This window comes from Artemia franciscana, chromosome 18 (genome assembly GCF_032884065.1).
Source record: "Artemia franciscana chromosome 18, ASM3288406v1, whole genome shotgun sequence".
Classification (NCBI taxonomy): domain Eukaryota; kingdom Metazoa; phylum Arthropoda; class Branchiopoda; order Anostraca; family Artemiidae; genus Artemia; species Artemia franciscana.
The window spans coordinates 17,256,062-17,281,161 of record NC_088880.1 but is presented as its reverse complement, the minus strand read 5'-3'; the positions used below and the strand labels follow the sequence as shown (position 1 = coordinate 17,281,161).

Genomic DNA, 25,100 nt, shown 5'->3' with positions numbered 1-25,100 from the left:
GATTTCAATCTAAAAATGTCAAGTATGTCACCTCGATTTATTCCGAGATACAGCAATGTATAGTTTAGTAACCCCGTTATTTCTTGCTTCAGAGTATAATCGCCGAGGTGTTGAGGAGTATAATTATAGATGATGGAATTCATTCTTTTCTGTTCTGCTGACATGGAACTAGGCATAAAAAAAAGAAAAAAAAAGAAGAAGAAGAAAAAAAACTGTTCAAGGGAACCTTACCCTGATATTTTTATGGCATTTCGCCAAAGTCTCCGCAGTGTAGGAGCTATGCAAATTGATAAAATTGCCGCGGTCGTTGTAAATAAGAATGTAAATTTTTACTCCTTCCTTCTAAAAAAAGAACAAATAAATATTAGAAAAGGATACACATGGATATAAAACATTTTATGAATTGAGGATTCAACATCAATGAAAACAATTCTTTTTAACAGAGAAAAAAAGCTTTTGATTACCCTGTACGTCTACTGGACCATTTTATTATCAAGCACCACTTTTGTTGTAACTAGTTTATAGTTCCTAAAATATAGGAAGTCTATTGTCATAACATTTGCTAGTCCCTTGATAAAAAGTACCATATTTCTACCTGGGATCTTGTCTATTTGTACCTATATGCAATTATCGTCAGAGTAGACGTCTTCCAACGTTATAGCGTTCCATGTTACAATCTTCATAATACTTAAATCATTGAAATTGTTATGGCCTTGAGAAAAACAATGTATCCCACTAGCATAGGTCTCCTTTCCGGGGATAGGGATAGAAGAAGGAGCTTACGACACAGTGGAGACCCAAAACCAAATCATACCACCGGAACAACAATGGTCTTTTATACCCAGCTAACTCTCGTCGATCCGGATGATTAAAGAGCCAAATATTATGCCCTTGTGCTTGCATTCCTTCTATTCTCCTTCTACCTTTAGTTTTTTGAAGGATTTCATTCTGCGTGAACTCGAATTCCAAAGTAGGGTGTTTTGAGTCGTGCATTCCCTCCCCAGTCAAAAAATAAAGCTGGTTGTAAATCAGAATACTGTAAATCAAAATACTGAATACGTACACATTTTAGACGTGGTGTTTGATTTCAATCAACACTGTAATAAAGATTCGGCAACTTGTTGGAATCTAAAATAAAACTATCGACATTTAAAATAAAAAAAAAGCAAATATATATCTTAAATTGTAATTCTGTGACTCCTGCAACAATTTTCGATCTGCGTACTTGAGAGACCGAAGAATTCGCCCTTGGGCATATCCCCCTCAAGGTCACCCACTCCAGTTAAAACTGGCATATTTGGAAATGCACTACGACTTTCGACTTATTGTCTACTAGGGATTGGTTAGAGAGGGGTCAATAATGTTTCAATGTTAATCCTTAATTATCGTTAGCCGACCCTGGAAAAAAGAATGGCGGTCCTTAATCAAAGAAGATGGGTACGCTTTCTCAAATGGCACTTGATTTCTACCAAATTGGCACTGATGTGCTACTGAGCTTATTGATTTGAAATCTGAAGTTTATATTCCAATACACAATTCCAGGGTCAAGGGCACTAAGTTGACATCTCAAACATGATGCGCGATTGAGAATAACCAGCCTCCCCCTCCCACACTCAAATTTACCTTTCTCTTTACGCTAAAGTTTGACTATTTGTCTGATTGATCTTTATTAACACCTACTGAAACACAGGGGTCGTTTGATTACAACAGGAAGCCTTTAAAAAGTGCTAACAGTTTTACCGTAAAGAGCAAGGTAATGAGGAGGGGCCAACTTTTCATATATTATAACATAGCTGCTTACTTTCAGTTAAAAACTGTTTTTTGATTTTGTTTAATAGCTATAAAATAAGGAAAATTATTATCTAACTCGTTCTTCACATGTTCATTTAATTAGGGAGCCTTCCTAACTTCATTTTAAATACGTTTGAAACATCTAAGGGCAATATGTTTAACGATCACAACTTGCGCAATTTTACTACGTCAGCAGTTGGCCACCATGTTGCCAACATGGTTGTGACCCTTAAAAGGGGTAGCCTACTAGAACTTTCATTTGCATTTTCAAATCGAGTGAATCTCCATTCCACACTTATGCAATCTATAAATTAGGATATGGGAAAATTATATGCGATGTAGATCTTATGTTATTGCTATAGATTCATATATTTTATAGTGGACATGGATGTAGGCTATTTTTGATTGTAATATAGTCTATAATCTAAATCTTTAAGGGTGAATTGCAACGATTGCCGTAATTCTTGTCGAGTTCTTTGAAAGAAATTAGCATCAGAAACCATATTAAAAAGGATATAAGACGAGCTAATGGCTGTTCACCTGTTGCTTCCATTGCTCAGACCCCATCGCTCACTGGATCTACCGTCCACTTCTCTTCCACCCAATTCCGTTCAAGGAACCTGTTACCTGTCCAATTCCGGTTACCTGTAATAGAAGGTACAATTGATCATACTCACTTGGATTATAAGCTTTCTGAGAGGTTAACAGAGTGAATCAATTAGTTTATTCAGATGTCAATTTCTTATGTTAAGATTAAAATATAGTAATGTAGATTGTTTAATTTCACAACTCCATGAAATAAAATATACACTAACAACAGAAAAAGCAGACATTTATGCTTTTTGCAAGATAAAACCTGAGTGGACTGAGGCCCCTCTTGGAAACACTCAGATCCAGATTCCTGATTAAACTTTGGTCACAAATTATCTGACATAGAAGGAAGAGAATAGCTGTATATGTTTGAAGCTCTCTTAAGGTAGAAGACATTGATATCAATTCAAACTAGGAGCCATATGTTGAACAAGTGTGGCGTTTGGGCCCTTTCATATAGGTTGCATGTACAGAAGTCAAAGTTCCCCAAGCCTCAAGCAGTCCCTTCTTGCTGTTAGAAAACCACCTGACAATAGAATGAAGCATCAAGGCAATGTGATTATTGTTGGTCACTTCATTCTCCTGTATATTCAGTAAGACTTTTTAACCATAATTTTAGCACTGAGAAAATGTAGTATTTTTATTCAAAAACATGGAAAAAGATGGCATTGAGAAAATATAGTATTATTTTGTGGAAAACAAGCAATAATTCATTTTTTAATGAAAATATGTCATTTTTAAGAGCTCAAAAAGTGCTTAAATTTGAATTTGCAGTAGAAGCAATTATTATATTCATTAAGAACAAAAAAAAAGCATTGATTGGTATGTTCACTTTTTGGTAAGTCAGTTATATGAATTGTCATATTTTTGGAAATTTGTCATTTTTAAGAGCTCAAAAAGTGCTTAACTTTGAATTTAGAGAAGAAGCAATTATTATTTTTATAAAGAACATAAAAAAATGCTTCAAGTGGTATGTTTACTCTATTGGTGAGGCAGTTAAAAATAACAATAGCTACTCACTCTTCTTATTCAGCGCATTTTAAACTATACAAAATCTTTTCTTCGATAGGTCAATTTATACTGAGCAAATATGAATGAAACATGCCACTGTCTTGGCTATGTAGTGCACATGGAAAATCCAGGGGCACAGTAAGGACGTTCTGAGAATATGGCACTCCACAGACAACCATCGGGAGCACACCGCAAGGGTAGACCCAAAAACAACAAGCACCGAACTTACCATACAGATCTGAGAAATCTCAACACCTCAATCCAGCCTTGGCAAGAAGATATATTGGTCGTCCCCTGAGAGTGGTTTTGTCGTATTTGCAACCTTTTCGGGAAGTGGAGTTAAGAATACCATCTAATGTGAAATTTTTTGCTCTATCCGATTCCGTCGACCATTTTATCGCATCTCAACTATAAGTGCCTCAATTTTCATTTCTCGTTTATCGTATCTCACATTTTGCCGTTTTGTTAAGAGCGGTTTTGTCGTAACTTATACGGGAAAATTACATGGCCATTTTGTCGTAACTCCGTCGACGTATACTTTTGAACAAGAAAAGATTTGGCAAAAGTTTCACAATGAGACACAAACGGACAGCATTTACATCTGCACAAGCCGCACAACATTTACAGGAATCCAGGTACCTCATTTTTGTGGAATTGACTAATACTTTGTTCCAAGAATATAATATATACTATATCTTATATTATATATATTATAAGATATATTATACATGTATAGAGCATAATTTGATATGATCAAATACCTGATTTGTTATGATTTTTGTTGCGTATCAGTGTTCAGAATAAATCTTGGCTATAATCATGTTTTGGTAGTGCTTCCTTGTAATGCAGCAGTCTGTTGGTAAATTTTTTTGCAGTTCATATTATTGACTTAGAAATAAAGTGAACATACCACTCGATGCCTTTTTTATGTTGTTTATAAATAAATCGATTTTAACGTAAATTCAAATTTAAACACTTTTTGACCTGACCTAACTAACCCAGCCTAACCTGACTAACTTAACCTAACCTGATTATAAATTATTTTGGCGCTGAAAAAACGTAGCATTATTTTGTCAAAACGACCGAAAACGCATACTGTATTTGAGAATTCGGCGCCAAGGAAGAAGAAAACGGCAAAATAAAATTTATTTATCCAACTTAATCGTTGAAAATTGGTGCTTGTGGATTATAAAATAGTAAAAAATGGATTTATAATGAAACAGTAAGTTTCTCAAACAGTCTGAAACAGTAAGAAAATCAATGAGATACTGTTGCATTTGGTTCGAGTTTGAGGCAGGACGCGGAGCAAACGAAATAGCTTGTGGACTAGTGGTCATACTCAAAAAAGTTCTTGATACTTACCCTGATATCTGTCAGTTAATTACTTGTTCGGACTCCTGCGTGTCCCAGAAACGAAACTGAATTATAAGCTTCGCCATTCAAGATGTTCTAAGAAAATTTCCACGCTTAGAAAAAGAGGTTATGAAGTTTTGTAAACCAGGTCATTCGACTATACAAGAGGTTGATGGTGTACATAGCACTATTGAGCGGGGGCTAAAGCACCTTGATTTGTTTTCTCCTCTAGGTCTGGTGAGGAAGTTACTGAAAGTAAGAAAGACACGTCCTTTGAATGTCCTACAAATGACCCAGTGAAAGTTCTTTGACTTGCAAAAGCCAGCAAAGCTGTACAAGTACTCGTTGGTACCGTATTCAAAGGTAAAACACCTTGAGTTCCGTCAGGATAACGCTAAGATAGTTTGGTTCAAAACTTCCTTCTCTGAAGGCTTGCAAATGGCTACTATATCACAAGAATGTACTTCGGTTAAAAAGTGTCCCAACACTTCGGCTGTCCGTGTTGTTGAACGTCTTGTTTTACCCAAACTTTGTGGCAAAAATATTGATTTATCTGATACGAAAACCAGAGATGCCAAGCATCTCCTAAAGTTCATCCCCAACCAAGACCAGAAGTATTTTGAAAGCAAGATTCAACAGTACTACAAGGCCAAGGGGGCTACTGAACGTTTGGAAGCCTCTCCGTGTGCGCGAGATCCATGTCTAGAGGAAGATTCCATTGAAGAAAAACGGCAGCCAGCAAAGAAACTCAAGAAAAATGAACATTTCTGATGTTTTTGTTAATTTTATACTTTTTCAAATAGTATTGCTGCGTCAGAACTCGTTTGCCGTACCTTCATGGTGAAAAAAAAGGCAGCCCACACCAATTTGTCATATCTAAGTTTACTAAAATTTCAGTAAGGTCGAATTGTCGCATCTGTATTTCATTTCAATTTTTGACAATGAAAACTTCACCTTTTTTTCTAATATTCGGGAGACCCTCCTAGTTATTTTTTCTCCTTTGTCTTTTGATGTATTTGGGGAAAAAAAAAAACGGTTGTACCGTGTAGGTTCCAGCAAAGGCAAAATTTTCAAAGTCGTTTTTCTCGGAGTTTTGAAAACCTTAGTTACGACAAAACTACTCTCAGGGGACATGATAGCAGTAAAAATACTGGAAGCTCGGCCGCTCCTTCCTATTGCCCTGGGTTCCTTTGCAGGTAGGGGGGTCAAAGATATAAGGCAGAGGGATTGATTCATAAAGTGCAATTTTAAGGTTTGAACGTATAAAGTAATAAATTATTCTGGGTAACGAATCCTTTTTCCAAGAAAAAAAAAAATTCACCACACTAACAAATAATAAGATGTAGCATGACGCTCCACTGAAACATAATTTTAAAATTCACTTTTATTGCCTAGAATCTCATCAGAAAATAAAAGAGATAACATGGACTGAAAAATTACTTTGGTCTACAAAATCCTATGAAATTCAACTATTAGATAATCAAAAGTATTTAAAAATGCATTAAACTTTCGTTATTTTGACTTTTCTGAACAGATTATTTGTTCTCCTTTGGAAAGACATATCCTAAAATTTAAACGATACAGAGAAGATCAGCATGGCTCCTGCGTAAGAGAGACACGCAAAATCGTGAAGCCCCCTAATTTTTTTTTCTTATACTGGTGAATGTTTTCATAAAAGTATATAAGGTGAAATGGTTCAGGGTTTCTGTTCTTTGAGAAGCTCCTTTCGCCGTCCCTATAACAGAAAAGAATATCCTGCTTTTATGGCTGCATAGTGGCATCCACAAGTTTTCCTAATCTGAAAAACTTTCTCCTAGCGAATTTATCTATTATGAACTGCCTCCTTATAGTAGCATAATAGTTGTAGGCACAAATACACACCGAATCGTAAGTAATAGGCTCTTGATATACAAGCATCTTTGAGGAGGGAAACCATGTTGTGATTATAATGGGCCTAGAAATTCACAAAGCCATCGAGTGGATTTGAGAAGATCTATTAGTCCCGGTCCTGCCTTGTTTTGAGGTACATTGCTTTCCCTAAGGCCATAATAATTTTAAAGATGTAAATAATACGAAAATGTCAACTTAGAATGTTACAACGTTGAACTTTTCACTGACAAATCCAGACGTTTTCAATTAGACTTTTTAAGAGTTTCAGTAATGTATGTCTCAGAGGTAGGAAACATATAATTGGGTGATATCAAATCTATTTATTCAGGCAAAAAGGATGGGGTAGATAGCCATAGATTCTATGGATTAGGGTTCACAATGAATTAGGAAGGTTTTAAGCACATCATAGGTTGCAAAGGTATAAATAATAGAATGGTAGTTGCATTAAAAAGTGTGAGGTTGCAGTATGTGCCCTTGTATAACTGACTGGTGGAGATAGTAGTAACTCTGATAGATTTTATTTACGGTTATAGGAAGAAATAGACATGATCCCAAGTATAAACATAGTATTTTATTAAGAAATTTCAACCAGCTTGTTTAAAATAAGGATAGATGGGGCTTAAGCAACTTTGGTGCAAAAAACAAAAACAAAATAGTAATGGTTATAGATTTTCGCAATTTTGTATTATAACAATCTAGTTTTAACAAGTCCAGGCAAAAACAAGTCCATGCTCAGTTCATGTCACATGATGGTAAGATAGCCAACCTTACTGATTACGTTTTTATAAACAGAAGACTCCAGGACCGATTGAAGATACTAGGGTATGCAGGAGTGCCATTACATAAACACCTAAAAGTAGCAAAAAGATTGATCCAAATCTGAAACTTAGAAAAGGTAAATAGCTTTCGGGAAGTTATGACGTTGGTAGACTTCAGGCAGACTTTTGCGAAAAACCTTCTGGGAAAAGTTAAATATTAAACTAAAGATTAAAATAAGACTATGTAGAAGATGAAATGTACAGTTTCAGGAGTACAGCGTGTGAAGTCAAAGCTAGGTCTAGGTCAAAATCAGAGAAGAGGGGGGAGATAAAGGAAAAAATCTTGGGGGTATCCCTTGACCCTCATGGGTCAAGCCCTGTCAGGAAGAGTACTTGATACTATAGGGAGGAAAGTCAGACACGCAGCTAGGAATATTAGTGAAAATATTTTCTGTATGTTAGATAAGAGGAGCGGCTTTGGAAAAACTTTCATTAACTTGAAATATTTCATTTCTGATTGTTTTTTAAATAATTCCGGGGAGTCTGGCTCCCTCTCCATTGAAAACTCCTTCGCGGAAAGATCATTCCACGTAACCCTGCCTTTTTAGCCAGACCCCCCCCCCAAAAAAAAAAGAAATGTGTGTTATCTTCAATAAATAATTATTATATGTAAACAATGGGAAGAGGTCATAGCTGCAGATTTTCCCCCGATTACTGGGGAGGGACGAGTCATTCTCAAAGACACAAATATTAGATCTTTTGGCAATGGTGATCAAAATGGCTATCTAAAAATTTTTAACAGGTGGCTTTTAGGAAAAGAGGACTCGGGAGGATACTAACTGCGCCGGAGCATTTTGTAAATTGAAAAAGGCACTAGAAATTTGGATTTCTAATCAAATGAACCCCTTCTCGATCTTCTAGAATCAATGGTTCGATACGATAAACCCTGGGGAAAACAAACAGAAAAAAAACAACAAAAAGCTCTTATATACAAAAAATATAAAATTTTTCGTTTTTTTTTGGCAGAACAAAGATCACGGATACGTGTTTACTTATTTTTTTTTCAGGGGTGATGGGTTATTGATTATATGGGGATTTCACTAAAATTTCAGTGTTGCATAGTATTTCACAAAAAAAAAATTATTTCTCAAGTAAAAAAAAAGATTGATGCATTCATTTTTACGAGCAGCCAAGCTCATTTGGCTAAGGTTGCACTTGTTCACCAGTGAGTCTAAGCAAATTAAATCTCAGATTTTGCATAAAAGTCAGCGGACATTGTCCATCATGATTCAGCCCAAAATCAATCCAATCTTTCAACCCTTAGTTCTATGAATATCTACTATAGCTCTGCCTTAGTGGGTTTTTTTTTTCTGGTGCATCACCTGGGCTTACATCGTTTCTTCCGCCTTAAATATCTACTTCGCGGGGAATAAATCCTTGTTACATGCTGTTTACAGTGCCTAATATTTTAAGCAAATTTAAAATATTACAAATACGCTATAATGACCACTTGGTAATACACAGCTGCTTTTGTTTTATCATGCTGCTTACTGCCTAACATCTTACCCTAGAACAGATACAGGTTCCTAAAGATTTGTTGTTCAGAAACATATATATGGATCTGAAAAACCATCGAGCCACTCCCCAGAACCTTCGCTTCCAAGTTGAAATTTGAGGTCCACTTTACCCTCCGAACACTCCCTGAAAGTATATTAACCTAATGCTAAAACCATTCTCAATGTAATGCATATACGGTAATTTGTCAACCTGGTGTTACGAAATGTCTGTTGATTTAGCTCAGCCCTCTCCCTCAGAGTAAAATTTTACAAAGTATATACAATCATCCTTTCTATAATTGCCTTATTAGCCCCGGGGCATAACTTAAAACCCATGCCCTGAGAGCAGTGGGTTCACGAGTGTCTTCCTCAACGAAATTTGCGGGCCCTTTGACCACAATGGACAAATTTTGTTATCTCCAAATTTTGATTGGAAGTCTATGAAAAAATGATGAACGCGGGGGGGATGGTAGTCATTTTCAAACCACTTTTACTCTTAAAAAGGCAGTAAAAAACCACTGCTTTGTAAAAGGTACAGGCCAATCACTGATTCGTCGGTTATCAGCAAAATTTTTGAGAAAGTACAACAGCCTCATATTAAAAACAAAGTCGAACCTTAAAACGTACAGGAATTAGAAGAGGCAGTTGGGGGGCTGCCGCCCCCCAAACCCCCAACTTTTAAAGACTCTTTTGTACAGGTTTTTTGTTTTTTTGCTAACCCCCAGCTCTTGGCTTCGGAAAGGCCCTCTTTTAATTAACAAAAAATTGAAATGAATGAATAATGGAATAACTTCGAAAAATGTTAAACACAAGAGGACAGGAGAACCATTGCGCCGAAACTAGTAATTAGTAACAATGAAGTCCCCCCCCCCAAAAAAAAAAACCTGTACAAAAGAGTCTTTAAAAGCTGGGGGTTTGGGGGGCGGCAGCCCCCCAACTGCCTCTTCTAATTCCTGTACGTTTTAAGGTTCGACTTTGGGACGCAGCCTCTTTAACTCTTTAAGAAAACGAAGTTTTTTTCATATTATTTCTGTACGTTTTTCTACAATCCATGGTGGATGTAATTTAATAATTCCTGTACTCCTCGTACAGGAATTAGGAGAGGAACTTGGGTGGCTGCCGCCCCCCCCCCGCTTTTAAATCATTGTATAAAATAGAAAAAAAAAATAGATAGAATGACCGAAATGTTTCTTTTGCTCATAAGAAGCTAATATTCTGTTATCTCTCAAATGATAAGCTGTCCAGGTGTTATCAAAATTTTTTTGATGTTGTGAAAAAAAACCGCCCGTAAGGGACTTGAACCCTTGACCCGAGGATTAAAAGTCTCACGCTCTACCAACTGAGCTAATAACTTGCATGTGTGTAAATATAACTTCTCAATAGCTTTTAAAAATTTCAAATTAACATGGGCTCTTATGGAGAGAAATCCGTTAATTAAATAGCTAATGGGTGGTTTCTGGAAAACAGGGAAGGAGTTATCGGATCAAGCTGAAATTTCGCGGATAAGCTCCTGGGCCGTAGGGGACCTTAACTTGTGAATTTCAGCCCGATCGGACAACGTTAAAAGGGGTGGGGGGGGGGGTTGGAGGGTCGAAACTTTCGGGGGGTTAAGATTTTTCTACGAAACTTTCATGGGCACTTACTCGGAGAATTCCGCATCGAATGAGTCTTCGTACACCCAGATCCGATGTCGGATGTGACCTGTAGGCGTCTAGGAAAAAAAAGTAAATGAATTTTAAGTGGCTATGCGTGGTTTCTGGAAAACAGGGAAGGAGTTATCGGATCAAGCTGAAATTTCGCGGATAAGCTCCTGGGCCCTAGGGGACCTTAACTTGTGAATTTCAGCCCGATCGGACAACGTTAAAGGGGGGCTTGGGTTGACAGGTCGAAACTTTCGGCCAGATTTTCCCCATGAAGAAAAAGTTGGAGGGGGATGAAATTTTGCAGGTTTCTTAGTTGGAGCTCGGGCTACGAAATGCATCCCTCCCCATCCGTCTGCGACCACTGGAACCGAAGATCGCTTAACATTGTCGTGTGTCGCCTCTTTATAGAGGCACGAGTGTGCCTCCTTGATGGAGTGGGCCGTGGACACGCCCATAAGCTTTTAAAGAGAATGACATCAACTAGATATCTGGTCAAAAAGCCATTTTTTGTCTGCGCGTCGACATTGCTCCTGCCTTCGAACCAATCGTCTACTTGCAAGCACTGTGCTGCCTCTTAGATTCAGGTATAGATACCAGCCCGTATACATATATATATATATATATATATATATATATATATATATATATATATATATATATATATATATATATATATATATATATATATATATATATATAGTCACGTATCTTAGACAGGTTTTTATTCTTCCCATCCACTTTCATCCTGATCTCACCGCTTCAAGTATTTTCAAAGATTTCTGGGACCCCCAATTGCCCCCCCCCCCGAATTACGCTGGATCCGGTTGAGATTTAAAATAAGAGATCTGAGTTACGAGGTCCTTCTAAATATGAAATTTCATTAAGATCCGATAACTCCTTCGTAAGTTGAACATACGTCATTTTTTCTAGTTTTCAAGAATTAACCCCCCCCCCCAATAGAGCGGATCCATTCCGATTATATAAATCACGTATCTAAGACTTCTGCTTATTCCCCCCCCCAAGTTTCATCCCGATCCCTCCAATCTAAGCGTTTTCCATCATTTTAGGTTCCCTCATCCCACACTCCCCCCAATGTCACCAGATCTGGTCGCGACTTAAAATAAGAGCTTTGAGACACGATATCCTTCTAAATATCAAATTTCATTGAGATCCGATTACCCGTTCGTAAAATAAAAATACCTCATTTTTTCTAATTTTCAGAATTACCCCCCCCCCCAAATACCCCAAAGAGCGCGGATCCGTTCCGGTTATGTCAATCATGTATCTAGGACTTGTGCTTATTTTCCCCAATGTCACCAACCCCCCAATGTCACCAGATCCGGTCAGGATTTAAAATAAGAGCTTTGAGACACGATATTCTTCTAAATATCAAATTTTATTGAGATCCGATCACTCGTTCGTAAGTTAAAAATACCTCATTTTTTCTAATTTTTCAGAATTAATCCCCCCCCCCAACTACCCCAACGAGGTCGGATCTGTTCCGGTTGTGTCAATCATGTATCTAGGACTTGTGCTTATTTTTCCCACCAAGTTTCATCCCGATACCTCCAATCTAAGTGTTTTACAAGTTTTAAGTTCCCTCCTTCCAACTCCCCCCCCAATGTCACCAGATCTGGTCGGGATTTAAAATAAGAGCTCTGAGACACCATATCCTTCTAAATATCAAATTTCATTGAGATCCGATCAGCCGTTCGTAAGTTAAAAATACCTCATTTTTTTTAGTTTTTCAGAATTAACCCACCCCCAACTACCCAAAAGAGAGCAGATCCGGTCCGGTTATGTCAGTCATGTAGCTTAGACAGGTTTTTATTCTTCCCATCCAGTTTCATCCTGATCTCACCGCTTTAAGTATTTTCTAAGATTTCCGGTTCCCCCAACTGCCCCCCCCAATTACGCTGGATCCAGTTGAGATTTAAAATAAGAGATCGGAGTTACGAGATCCTTCTAAATATCAAATTTCATTGAGATCCGATCACCCGTTCGTAAGTTAAAAATACCTCATTTTTTCAGAATTACCCCCCCCCAACTACCCCAAAGAGAGTGGGTCCGTTCCGGTTATGTCAATCATGTATCTAGGACTTGTACTTGTTTTTCCCACCAAGTTTCATCCCGATCCCTCCACTCTAACTGTTTTCCAAGATTTCAGGTTTCCCCCTCCCAACTCCCTCCCAATATCACCAGATCCGGTCGGGATTTAAAATAATAGCTCTGAGACACGATATCCTTCCAAACATCAAATTACATTAAGATCTGATCAACCGTTCGTAAGTTAAAAATACTTCAATTTTTCTATTTTTTCCGAATTAACAGGCCCTCCACTCCCCCTCCCCCCAGATGGTCAAATCGGGAAAACAACTATTTCTAATTTAATCTGGTCCGGTCCCTGATACGCCTGCAAAATTTCATCGACCTAGCTTACCTGGAAGTGCCTAAAGTAGCAAAACCGGGACCGACAGACAGACCGACAGAATTTGCGATTGCTATGTCACTTGGTAAATACCAAGTACCATAAAAATTGTTTATAAAAGAGAGCAAATAATAATTTGTTTTTTTTGATCTACCTGGTATAGATGGGTCTCTGAATTCTCAGTTTGAATCAGTGGAATGGGATTCATTTTTTTTCCAAACATTTGAAAATAAAAATAAAAATGACAAGGGGAAATTCGCATAACTTGAGTTAAACACGGAAACAGAATGCAACAGCAATATTACTGTGATGCATATATTTGCCATAAAATTGTCTGAACTGCTGTATATATATCTATATATAAAATAAGATGTCTGTCTGTCTGTCGAGTGACGTCATTATAAGGATTGAGCTGTATGTCGTCATGAAGTTAGTTGTCGTCATGTTTGTTATGACGATGCTTAGTATATGACGTCACTATAAGTATTTAAGAAAATCGTTCAAAGACAAATCTATATATATATAAATAAGTTGTTTGTCTGTGGGTCTGTCGACTCACGTCATGTGTGTCGACTGGCGTCATTATAAGGATTGAGCTGTATGTCGTCATGAAGTTGTTTGTCGTCTGACGTCATGCTTATCGACTGACGAAATTACAGACCGGGACACAGGGAATATAAATGACGACCGGAACACATCATATACCAATTCAAAAACGAATGTATTCAAGCCGAAGTAGCTGAGTTGGTAGAGCGTTATGTTCCAGGTCCGAACCTTGGCATTAGCATTAATACAAAAGAAGAAAAAAAAATAAAAAAGGTAAAATACAAAAGAAGAAAAAACTAAATAAGGTAAAAACTACAAAAAAACTAAAAAGAAAATACTAAAAAAACTAAAAAAAAACTAAAAAAAGGTAAAAACTACAAAAAAAATAAACACAAAAAGAACAAAAACTAATAAAAAGAAACTAAATAAAATAAAAACTGAAAAAGAAAAATAACTAAAAAAAGGAAAAAAACTGAAGATTAAAGGAGAAAAAGAAAACTAAAAACCGGGACACAGGGAATATAAATGACGACCGGGACACTCAAAGAGAAATTACAGACTGGGACACTCAAAGATAAATTACAGACCGGGACACCGGGACACAAATGACGACCGGGACACAGGGAATATAAATGACGACTGGGACGCTCAAAGAGAAATTACAGACTGGGACACAAATGACGACCGGGATATTAGGAATATAAATGACGACCGGGACACAGGTACACAACTACAAGGGGGTGCCGGGGGCACAGGGGGATATATAAATGACGACGGGGACACAGGGAATGTTCGATTAGCAATCACCATCAACAAAGCTCAAGGGCAATCATTAGAATAATGAGGTGTAGGTCTGAATACGGATTGTTTTTCCCATGGACAATTATATGTTGCATGTTCAAGAGTCGGTAAACCTGACAATCTATTTATATGCACAGACAGTGGGACAGCGAAGAATGTTGTATATTCGCAAGTTTTACGTAGTTAAGAACATATATATATATATATATATATATATATATATATATATATATATATATATATATATATATATATATATATATCTATATATATAAAAATAAGTTGTTTGTCTGTCTGTCGACTGACGTCATGTTTGTGTGTCGACTGACATCATGTTTGTCGACTGACGTCATTATAAGGATTGAGCTGTATGTCGTCATGAAGTTGTTTGTCGTCTGACGTCATGTTTGTCGACTAACAAAACTACAGACCGGGACACCGGGACACAAATGACGTGTTATGTCTGTTATAACGTAATAGAGGCAACAATCTTGACAGGGCCTTTCGAGGGTGAGGCTTTTCTTATTCCACGCATTCTCATGATTCCAATGGATCTGCCTTTTCAACCTAAAAGATTGCAATTCCCAATTTGATTAGCATATTTAGTTTTTAGTCCAGAACCACTAAAGCTATTATGTAAATATCAAAAATATTTATGTTGTCTGAGCAATAATTTTTAGTTTTTATTTATCAAAAATATTTATGTTGTCTGAGCAATAATTTTTAGTTTTTATTTCAAAATAGAAAATTACCTGACAATTTTAGAATTATATCTATCTATATATATAAAAATAAGTTGTCTGTCTGTGGATCAGGTGACGTCATGTTTCTGTGTCGACTGGCGTCATGAAGTTAGTTGTCGTCATTTTTGCTATGACGGTGACGTCATTAAAGATATTTAAGACATATATGTTCACGTAGAAATCTATTAATGTTTAAGTTTAAAATGACTGATGAACTTACAATGGCAAAAGCCGATGAAGATGCTCAAAGAGTCTATGCCAAAAAACTTGCTGCTGATAGAGAAAGTCAGAAAAGAAAGCGTGCCGAGGAATCAAAAGAACAGCAAGGAAACATGCTTGAGGCTAAAGAACGCAAAACCGCGCAGTTAGATGAAGATCCACCTGGACAGCGAGAGTCAAAACATATCAAAACTGAAAATGATAGCGATGATGATTGGGTTTGGGATCTTGACTTGGATAAGGTCATTAATGCCTACCAGATTTTAGTTAAAAAAACAAAGGTTCGGCGATATGTATTTCATAGTGAAGCTGAAAAATAAAGAAGAAAAAGAAAACTGAAAAAAGAAAAAATGCAAAAAACTAAAAAATACTAAAAAGAAAAAACACTCAAAGAGAAATTACAGACCGGGACACAAATGACGACCGGGACAGAGGGAATATAAATAACGACCGGGACACTCAAGGAGAAATTACAGACTGGGATACCGGGACACAAATGACGACCGGGACACAGGCAATATAAATGACGACCAGGACACAGGTATTTAAGAATATCGTTCAAAGACAAATTTTTAATTGTAAGATGACCGTTGAAAGAGAAATTTCTAATTGTAAAATGACTGAAGAACCTACAATGGCAACACCCGAGGAAGCTGCTCAAAACGAATGTATTCACACCGAAGTAGCTGAGTAGGTAAAGCGTATTATGTTTCAGGTTCTAGGTCCGAGAGGCTCCAGGTTTGAACCTTGGCTTTAGCATTAATACAAAAGAAGAAAAAAACTAAAAAAGGTAAAAACTACAAAAAAACTAAAAAGAAAATATATATATATATTTATATATATCATCTTTTCCACAAAAATAATAATTTAGTGCTTCTGCTTAAAAACAGCAATCGAATTGATGCCTCCTGATACGCAACTATCAACAAAGTGGCAATCGTTGTGGTCGGTGATCAGTTCTTACCTCGAGATAATATTTTTTATAGGCGAAACAATCAGTTGACAAGAATTGCTTAAACTCATCGATGCTACGATGCCCTACAATATCCTGACGAATATAAATGACGCCCGGGACACTCAAATAGAAATCACAGACTGGGACACCGGGACACAAATGACGACGGGGACACGGTATATAAATGACGACCCGGACACAGGGACACAACTACAACGGGGACGCCGGGGGGCACAGGGGGATATATAAATGACGACGGCAACAAAGGAAATGGTCGATTAGCAATCACCATCAACAAAGCTCAAGGGCAATCAATAGAATCATGAGGTATAGATCTGAATACGGATTGTTTTCCCATGGACCATTATGCGTTGCATGTTCACATGACAATCTATTTATATGCACAGACGATGGGACAGCAAAGAATTTTGTATATTCGCAAGTTTTACGTAGTTAAAAACATATATATATATATATATATATATATATATATATATATATATATATATATGTATATTCACAGGTGGGACATAGGGACACAACTACAATGGCGCGTAACTAATATGGCGCGTAACGACTTACGCGCGCGGGGGGGCTTGGGGAGGGTGGTTGCGAAGCGCCCCCACCAACTAGGTGTTGGGGTGGCGCTTCGCGCCACCCCAACAGCTAGTATATATATATATATATATATATATATATATATATATATATATATATATATATATATATATATATAAGTTGTCTGTGGGTTATGTCTGTTACACTTTGTCTGTTAAGCCAGATTATAACTTCTATATATATAAAAATACGTTGTATGTATTTTTGTGTTGAGGGTTTAAATGTAAAAACTGGGAATTGCATAAATATTTCGAAATATTTTGACAATAGATTAATGTAATTTGAAAACCTTAAAAAAGATACTTAAAAATTTGAGGTTTATTATAAATTGTTGAGCTTTAGCAAGCTTGGCACGTGGAGATTTCTCCAACTGTCAATGTTATAGAATGTTACCAAAAAGCAAAACCAGGCTTGCGGTTCAAAGAGAAAGGGCCAGATTAGGAATGTGCAATTTACGTCAACGAAGGCGTGTCGAGGAACTACCAGAGCAACGCGAAACCAGACTTGCTGCTGAAAGAGAAAGTAAAAAAAGAAGGCGTGTCGAGGAATCACAAGAGCAACGTGAAAACAGGCTTGCGGCTTCAAGAGATAATGCTAGATTAGGAATGTGCAATTTACGTCAACGAAGGCGTGTCGAGGAACTACCAGAGCAACGCGAAACCAGAATTGCTGCTAAAAGAGAAAGTGAAAAAAGAAGGCGTGTCGAGGAATCACAAGAGCAACGTGAAAACAGGCTTGCGGCTGATAAAGAAAGTAAGAAAAGAAAGCGTGCCGAGGAATCACAAGAGCAACCTGAAAATTATCGCATGGCATTCAGGTACAGCCCAGTCGATCATTATAGTAGATGTGTTCAAATCGGGACTATGTCTAAAATTTGTCCCTATTGCAAGGCCTTGAAATTTAATGGTGAAACAATGGGAATGTGTTGCGCCTCAGGGAAAGTTAAACTTCCTCTACTGGCTGCACCCCCAGAGCCATTGAAGACTTTGCTTACTGGAACTACGTCAGAATCTAAGGGTTTTTTATCAAACATCAGAAAATATAACTCATGTTTCCAAATAACGTCGTTTGGTGCCCAAATCGAAAATCAAGATCAATTTATGCCTACTTTCAAAGTAAAAGGGCAAATTTATCATAGAGCAGGGTCCCTTCTACCATTCTCAGGCGAGAATCATAATTTTTTACAATTGTACTTCATCAGTGATAGAAATTCTGAATTGAATACACGTTGCGAAATTTCTCCCAACGTTGAAAGGACAATCGTTTCCCAATTGCAACATCTTTTCCACGAAAATAATAATTTAGTGCGTCTGTTCAAAACAGCCATCGATTTGATGCCTACTGATACGCATAAAATTGTTATTTCCGCTGACAAAACACCTCCTGGCCAACATGTGCGTAAATACAATGCTCCAACTATCGACGAAGTGGCAATCGTTATGGTCGGTGATCAGTTTTTACCTCGAGATATTATTCTTCATAAGCGAAACGCTCAGTTGGTAAGAATTGCAGAAACTCATCGATGCTACGATGCCCTACAATATCCTATCATTTTTTGGGATGGAGCCGACGGCTATCACTTTAATATTAAATTGATGAATCCAGCCACTAACAAAGAAATGAATAAGAAATGCAGTGCAATGCATTATTATTCCTATAGACTAATGATTCGGCAGGATGAAGACAATTATATTTTGAAATGCCGTCAGTTGTTTCACCAATACGTCGTTGATATGTATGCAAAAATTGAATCAAAACGTTTGCTATATATCCGTCTGAATTAGACCAAGCTCCGCTCTGAACAATACATTCATTTGCGAGATGCAGTTGTAAATGACGGTAATACCACAAACGTTGGAAGATTAACGATTTTACCTTCGTCATATGCTGGCAGTCCCCGTCATATGCATGAATATGCTCAAGATGCTATTGCGTATGTTCGTCTCTATGGTCGTCCAGATTTATTTATTACATTTACATGTAATCAATCTTGGGACGAGATACAGCAGCTTTTACTTCAAGGACAATCGGCGGTTCATAGACATGACATTACGGCCCGTGTCTTCCGGCAAAAGTGGAAATCACTGATAAACTACATAGTAAAACTTGAAGTGTTTGGGTCAGTGCGATGCTGGATGTACTCAGTGGAATGGCAAAAACGAGGTTTGCCACACGCACATATACTAATCTGGCTATATAATAAAATTACTTCTAACGAAATTGATGATGTGATTTCCGCTGAAATACCTAATGAAAATGTCGATAAGGGGTTATATGATATATTTGTAAAAAATATGATACATGGACCTTGCGGTTACTGAACGAAAATTCACCATACATGACCAAAGGAAGGTGCACGAAGCAATATCCTCGACTTTTAGTATCCAACACATTTACTGGCAATGATGGTTACCCGCAATATGGAAGAAGATCTACTGAAGATGGCGGTAAAACAGCAGTAATAAAGAAGCGTAACGGTACCACCATCGAAGTAGATAACCAGTGGGTTGTTCAATATTCCCCATTATTATCAAAAACATTTAATGCACACATAAACGTTGAATACTGTAACTCCGTAAAGGCAATCAAATACATATGTAAATACGTCAACAAAGGCAGTGACATGGCAGTTTTTGGCTTGCAGTCCGAAATCAAAGATATCGACGAAATCGTACAATATCAGGCTGGAAGATACATAAGCAGTAATGAAGCTGTTTGGCGAATTCTTTCATTTCCGATACATGAACGTAGTCCAGCTGTTGTTCACTTAGCGGTACATTTACAGAATGGTCAACGTGTTTATTTTTCAGAATCCAACGCTCAACAAAGAGCCCTGAATCCACCGGATACAAAGTTAACTGCTTTCTTTTCGCTATGCAAAAATGATTCTTTTGCAAAAAAACTGCTGTATACTGAAGTGCCTTCGTATTACACGAGGAATACTAAAAATAAAGTATTTGAACGTCGAAAACAGGGTAAGTCAGTCGATGGCCAACCTACCATCTTCAAAGATACCAAGATAGGAAGACTCTACACCGTTCACCCCAGTCAACATGAATGCTTCTTTCTACGCCTGCTTTTGGTGAATGTACCCGGTCCGACGTCCTTTGAGTATTTGAGAACTGTAAACGGTACTATACATAAAAAAAACTAAAAAAGGTAAAAAACTATAAAAAAAATAAAGAAAAAGGAAAAAAACTAAAAACTAAAAAAGAAAAAAAACTAAAAAAAATGAAAAAAGGTAAAAACTACAAAAAAAACAAAAAGAAAAAAAAAACTAAGAACTAATAAAAAAAACTAAAAACAGGAAAAAAACTGAAAAATAAAGGAGAAAAAGAAAACTAAAAACCGGGACACAGGGAATATAAATGACGACCGGGACCCTCAAAGAGAAATTACAGACTGGGACACTGGGACACAAATAACGACCAGGACATATAAATGACGACCGGGACACTCAAAGATAAATTACAGACCGGGACACCGGGACACAAATGACGACCGGGACACCGAGACACAGGGAATATAAATGACGACCGGGACACTCAAAGAGAAATTACAGACTGGTACATTGGGACACAAATGACGACCGGAATACTGGGAATATAAATGACAACCGGGACATAGGGACACAACTACAACGGGGACGCCGGGGGCACAGGGGGATATATAAATGACGACGGGGACACAGGGAATGTTCGCCCATTTTTCTGACGATTTTAGTCTTTATTTAAATATTTCAGGATGATTAGAAGAGGAAATACTAACGAAGACCTTTAAACTGACAGCAAACTGCAAACTTTCACTAAAATATTGAGGTAGATATTGACTGTGTAATTAATAGTTGTGGTGGGAGTGGAAATAAATAAATTGACTTTTTCTTATAAAATTGTGAATTCTGTAATTTAAGCAAAATATATTGAACTATAAAAAACGGAAGGATACGCCACGTTGTTATGAAAAGTAAAATTTCGATTTGTAAATTTTTGAGATTTTGTCAAAGTTGACACTGTTTATTAAAACACAATTTTTAAAAAGAAAAAATGATTGGTTAATATTTTATTGCCTTTACTTAAAACCCTCGTTTTAAATGTCTTCTATGCATTTCTATCTCTTCGTTCTGTTTTTCTTGTTACACCCCTAAAAGGACTAGAATTTAGTGTTTAATATATCTTTTACGAATATACAAGTTGTGTCTTTATCCTCAAAGTTAGGAAGAGTGCATGACCCAAAAATATGTTTCAAGACTTTTTTCCTTTTTTTTTACAATAAAAAGCCCAAGTTCGTCGCTATAGTGGTCGGACGTGCAAAGGCCAAAAGTTTCAAATTATTTATTTTTATTTCTGCATATTTAAATGACTCATCAAGTGGGACATTATCGAAACTTTCGTCATGGAACTCTTTAGTCTTTTGAGGACGATTTATGAAAAAGCCATTTACTCCGTTTGATAAAACATCAGTTTTGCAGTGCTCTATGGGATTTTTTTTTGTAAGCACTATTGGTGTTAAAGCCTGGTCGAAAGAAAAGATGTATTCGAGTCACAAAGACTGCTAAGAGCATAAAGTAAATGTTGGCCCTCTATGTGAAATTTGTATTGCCTTTATTGCTAAGCATTTTATCTAAAAGATTTTTCCTGATTTAACATCTTCCTTTTACAATTTATGTATCCTGTCAAAATTTATAATTGTTAGGAGTGTTAATTTTACAATTGTCAAATTTTTCTTATTTTTAAATTGTTAGGTTTATAATTATCATAATTTAATAATTCTTGTTTCTGGTCGCTGTTATTCCTAAAATGTCTGATAAAATTGAGGTAAAATTTAAAAATTTTGAGATAATAAACAAAATATCATCTTAAAAAACTTAAAGTGATGTTTCTAGCAGATAATCTTAAGCCTGTACTAGCATTAGATAAGTGACAGTACTTGTTGAATTATTTATAATGTGGTAAATTTAAGAGTACAAACAACAGCCTAAAGAAAATTTTTCATTGGATAAATTTCAGCATAAAATAAAAAAATTGAGCTATTCATGGAGTGAAAATTGATTTAATCTAAACAAAAAAATTGTCTACTTTAGGACTAACCATTAACAGCAGAACACATTACACATCCATGCAACAGTAGATTTGCCTGAAGATAGGTTAATAGGAATCTAACCCATTACCAAACTTTGTATAAGGCATAATTAAATGTGCAACATATACTTAATTTTAATTAACATCCCAACACCTAGTTGGTGGGGACACTTCGCGCCCCCACAAGCCCCCCCGCGCGCGCAAGTCGTTACGCGCCATATTAGTTACGCGCCATTGTAGTTGTGTCCCTGTGTCCCACCTATGAATATAGATAGATATATATATATATTTTTAACTACGTAAAACTTGCGAATGTACAACATTCTTGGCTGTCCCATTGTCTGTGCATATAAATAGATTGTCAGGTTTAACGACTCTTGGACTATAATTGTATTCAGAATCTGTATTCTTAGAATCTGTATTCTGATCTATACCTCATTATTCTAATGATTGCCCTTGAGCTTTGTTGATGGTGATTGCTAATCAAACATTCCCTGTGTCCCTGTCGTCATTTATATATCCCCCTGTGCCCCCGGCGTCCCCGTTGTTGTTGTTTCCCTGTGTCCAGGTGTCCCAGTCTGTCCCGGTCGTCATTTGTGTTCCGGTGTCCCGGTCTGTAATTTCTCTTTTAGTGTCCTGGTCGTCATTTATATTCCCTGTGTCCCGGTCGTCATTTGTGTCCCGGTACTTTGTTGATGGTGATTGCTAATCGAACATTCCTTGTGTCCCGGTCGCTTTCTCTTTGAGTGTCCCGGTCGTCATTTATATTCCCTATATCCCGGTGTCCCGGTCGTCATTTGTGTCCCGATGTCCCGGTGTGTAATTTCGTCAATCAACAAACATGACGTCAGTCGACACACAAATATGACGTCACTCGACACACAGACAACTTATTTTTACATAGATAGATGTCCCGGTGTCCCGGTCGTCATTTGTGTCCCGGTGTGTAATTTCGTCAATTAACAAACATGACGTCAGTCGACACACAAACATGACGTCACTCGACACACACACACAGACAACTTATTTATATATATATAGATATCTTTGAACATCCTCAACCCCCAATTTGTAAACTATGCTGTATTGCATCTATTTTTAGTTAACCAAGACAATGACAGCAAGAGCTTCTGCCAGGTTTTTAAAATACATAAAGTTCAAAATTTGTGTATGTGACTTTGAGCAGAGACTGAGTAATATATAAACAGACTCAGACTATAGAAACAAGTTCAATATAGAACAGTATTCCCCCTGTCTATACCATAAAAAGATATAAACAGGTCTACAACTATGCAAAATTAATGAATTAATTAGGAATGCAGTTTAATTAGACTTGACAAACTGAGTATGCAGCTAAAATGTGTTGATAATTAGTCTTAAAAACACAAGATTTTGAGCAAAGTATCTTCTCAAAGAAGCTAAAAATTCTTCAAAAATGATGATCCACTAAAAACGGCAAAGTTACAATGTTTTTCAAAGTCAGAAGTAAAGCATGATATATTTGACCAAAGTAGGAAAAAAGTCTCCCTGTCTGTTCCAATGAATCTGGGGCAGTGTACAGTAGTAGTATACAAGTTCAATACCATGTGATCTGATTAAAATTTAATTCAACAGACTGTATCAGAAGAGAGCTTTAATGAATTATGATACCAAAGATACAAACTCTACCACATCCAACAGGACTTTTGAAATACTAATCTAAGTCAAGAGATACTTTTTTTTAAGTTGGGAAGTTTTTGCTAATCTGACAGGATAAACCTTTTCTAGAAACAACTTCAGTCAATTGTGGCCTTTCAACTTGGATTTTAAGAATCTCCCTTTAAATTAATAACCAAATAAAAAAATTCTACATACCACCATCTGCATCAGCACCTCCAGCAGCTAGAAAACCACCAACTCCAGAGGCAAAGGTCTTGAAGGTCTTGATTTGAAGTCCCTAATAACCTAATAACCTAATTAGGGACTTCAAATCAAGACCTTCAAGAGCCTTAGTGAAAAGACGTAGCCAGTGTGGTTCTACACTAACACCAGCCGCTTCTACAGGCCGGGTAACATTTTCGGTCTTTAAAAGAAAATAAAGAGCAGTTAGAGACAATAGATAATTATATTTAACAGGATCATGACCAGAATTTAAACTGGCAATAACACGAATACCAATAACAATAACAGTAGATAGAAAAAATTTGAATGTCATAGATTTTTTTTAAAGAATAGATTAATTCTAAGGTTTGCTGCTAAACCTTGATTGAACTACAATAAGGTGTATTTACTAAGTAAAAAAAAAAAGGTAAAGGATACAGCATTAGACATTACAGTCCCTACCGGCGGTGCTGATCTCCGTTTCTTGGCCCTTCAGCCAGGAAGTGCAATGGGGGGTTGGGGGCCAGCCATCCTGTACTTTCGCACACCCTTCCTGTTTACCTTCCCCAGATTTCTCCAGGTACCCATTTAAAGCTGGGTCAACTCTGGCTAAGCTTACAGAGTCACGCCACTGACTCCCGTCCCAAACTGAATAATTGGGTACACTGGGATTCGAACCCGCGTCCTTTCAGACAAAGGATCCCAAATCCAGTGCATCAACCGACTCGACTAGGACCGTCATTTACTAAGTGGGTAACTGATAATATCTACCCTGGGGCAAAGATAAAATTACACAGCTAAATTGTTTTTTTTTATCGAGAATTTAAACACAACTAAAGAATATTTTAATAAATCATGAAACAAGCTGATACTGATTATTGTAAGATAAAATTATGTTCAATATGTTCTTAGACGATGATCTTCATGACTTTCATACCTTAGAACAATTACATACAGTTTCAGAAACTTATTTTAGATATTGGTGAATGATTCAGATTTTTAATTAATTTGTTATTTCTAATTTTCTTTTTTTTGGATGGCTGATGGTTAAGTGGTGACATCAGCCTTTGGTAAAGAAAACTATACAAGTAATTAAATTGTCAAAGAATGGAACAGTTACCAGAGGTGCCAAAAAGAAGTCATAAATAAAACAGCGAACCTCCGAAAATTTAAACAAAATTGATATGAAGATTTTTTCAAGGAATGTGTCATTAATATATGAATTTTAAGAGCTTTGTCACAGAAATGTAATGACCAGG

General features: G+C 36.8%; 1 protein-coding gene and 1 non-coding gene across 2 annotated transcripts in view; one reads left to right on the top strand and one right to left on the bottom strand.

The window, feature by feature from the left end:
• LOC136038391 (uncharacterized) overlaps positions 1–24,175 on the bottom strand; it is a 39,029-nt gene extending 14,854 nt beyond the window's left edge. Inside the window, exons 1-2 of the mRNA XM_065721462.1 lie at positions 24,008–24,175; positions 23,836–23,917 (exon numbers count right to left, since the gene is read on the bottom strand). Coding sequence (XP_065577534.1) covers positions 23,836–23,917; positions 24,008–24,175 — 250 coding nt within the window. The remainder of the gene's footprint in view (positions 1–23,835; positions 23,918–24,007) is intronic.
• On the top strand, positions 6,288–6,393 carry LOC136039017 (U6 spliceosomal RNA). The gene has a single exon (XR_010620350.1). It is a non-coding gene; the product is annotated as a U6 spliceosomal RNA (small nuclear RNA).
• Positions 24,176–25,100: the final 925 nt, after the last annotated feature.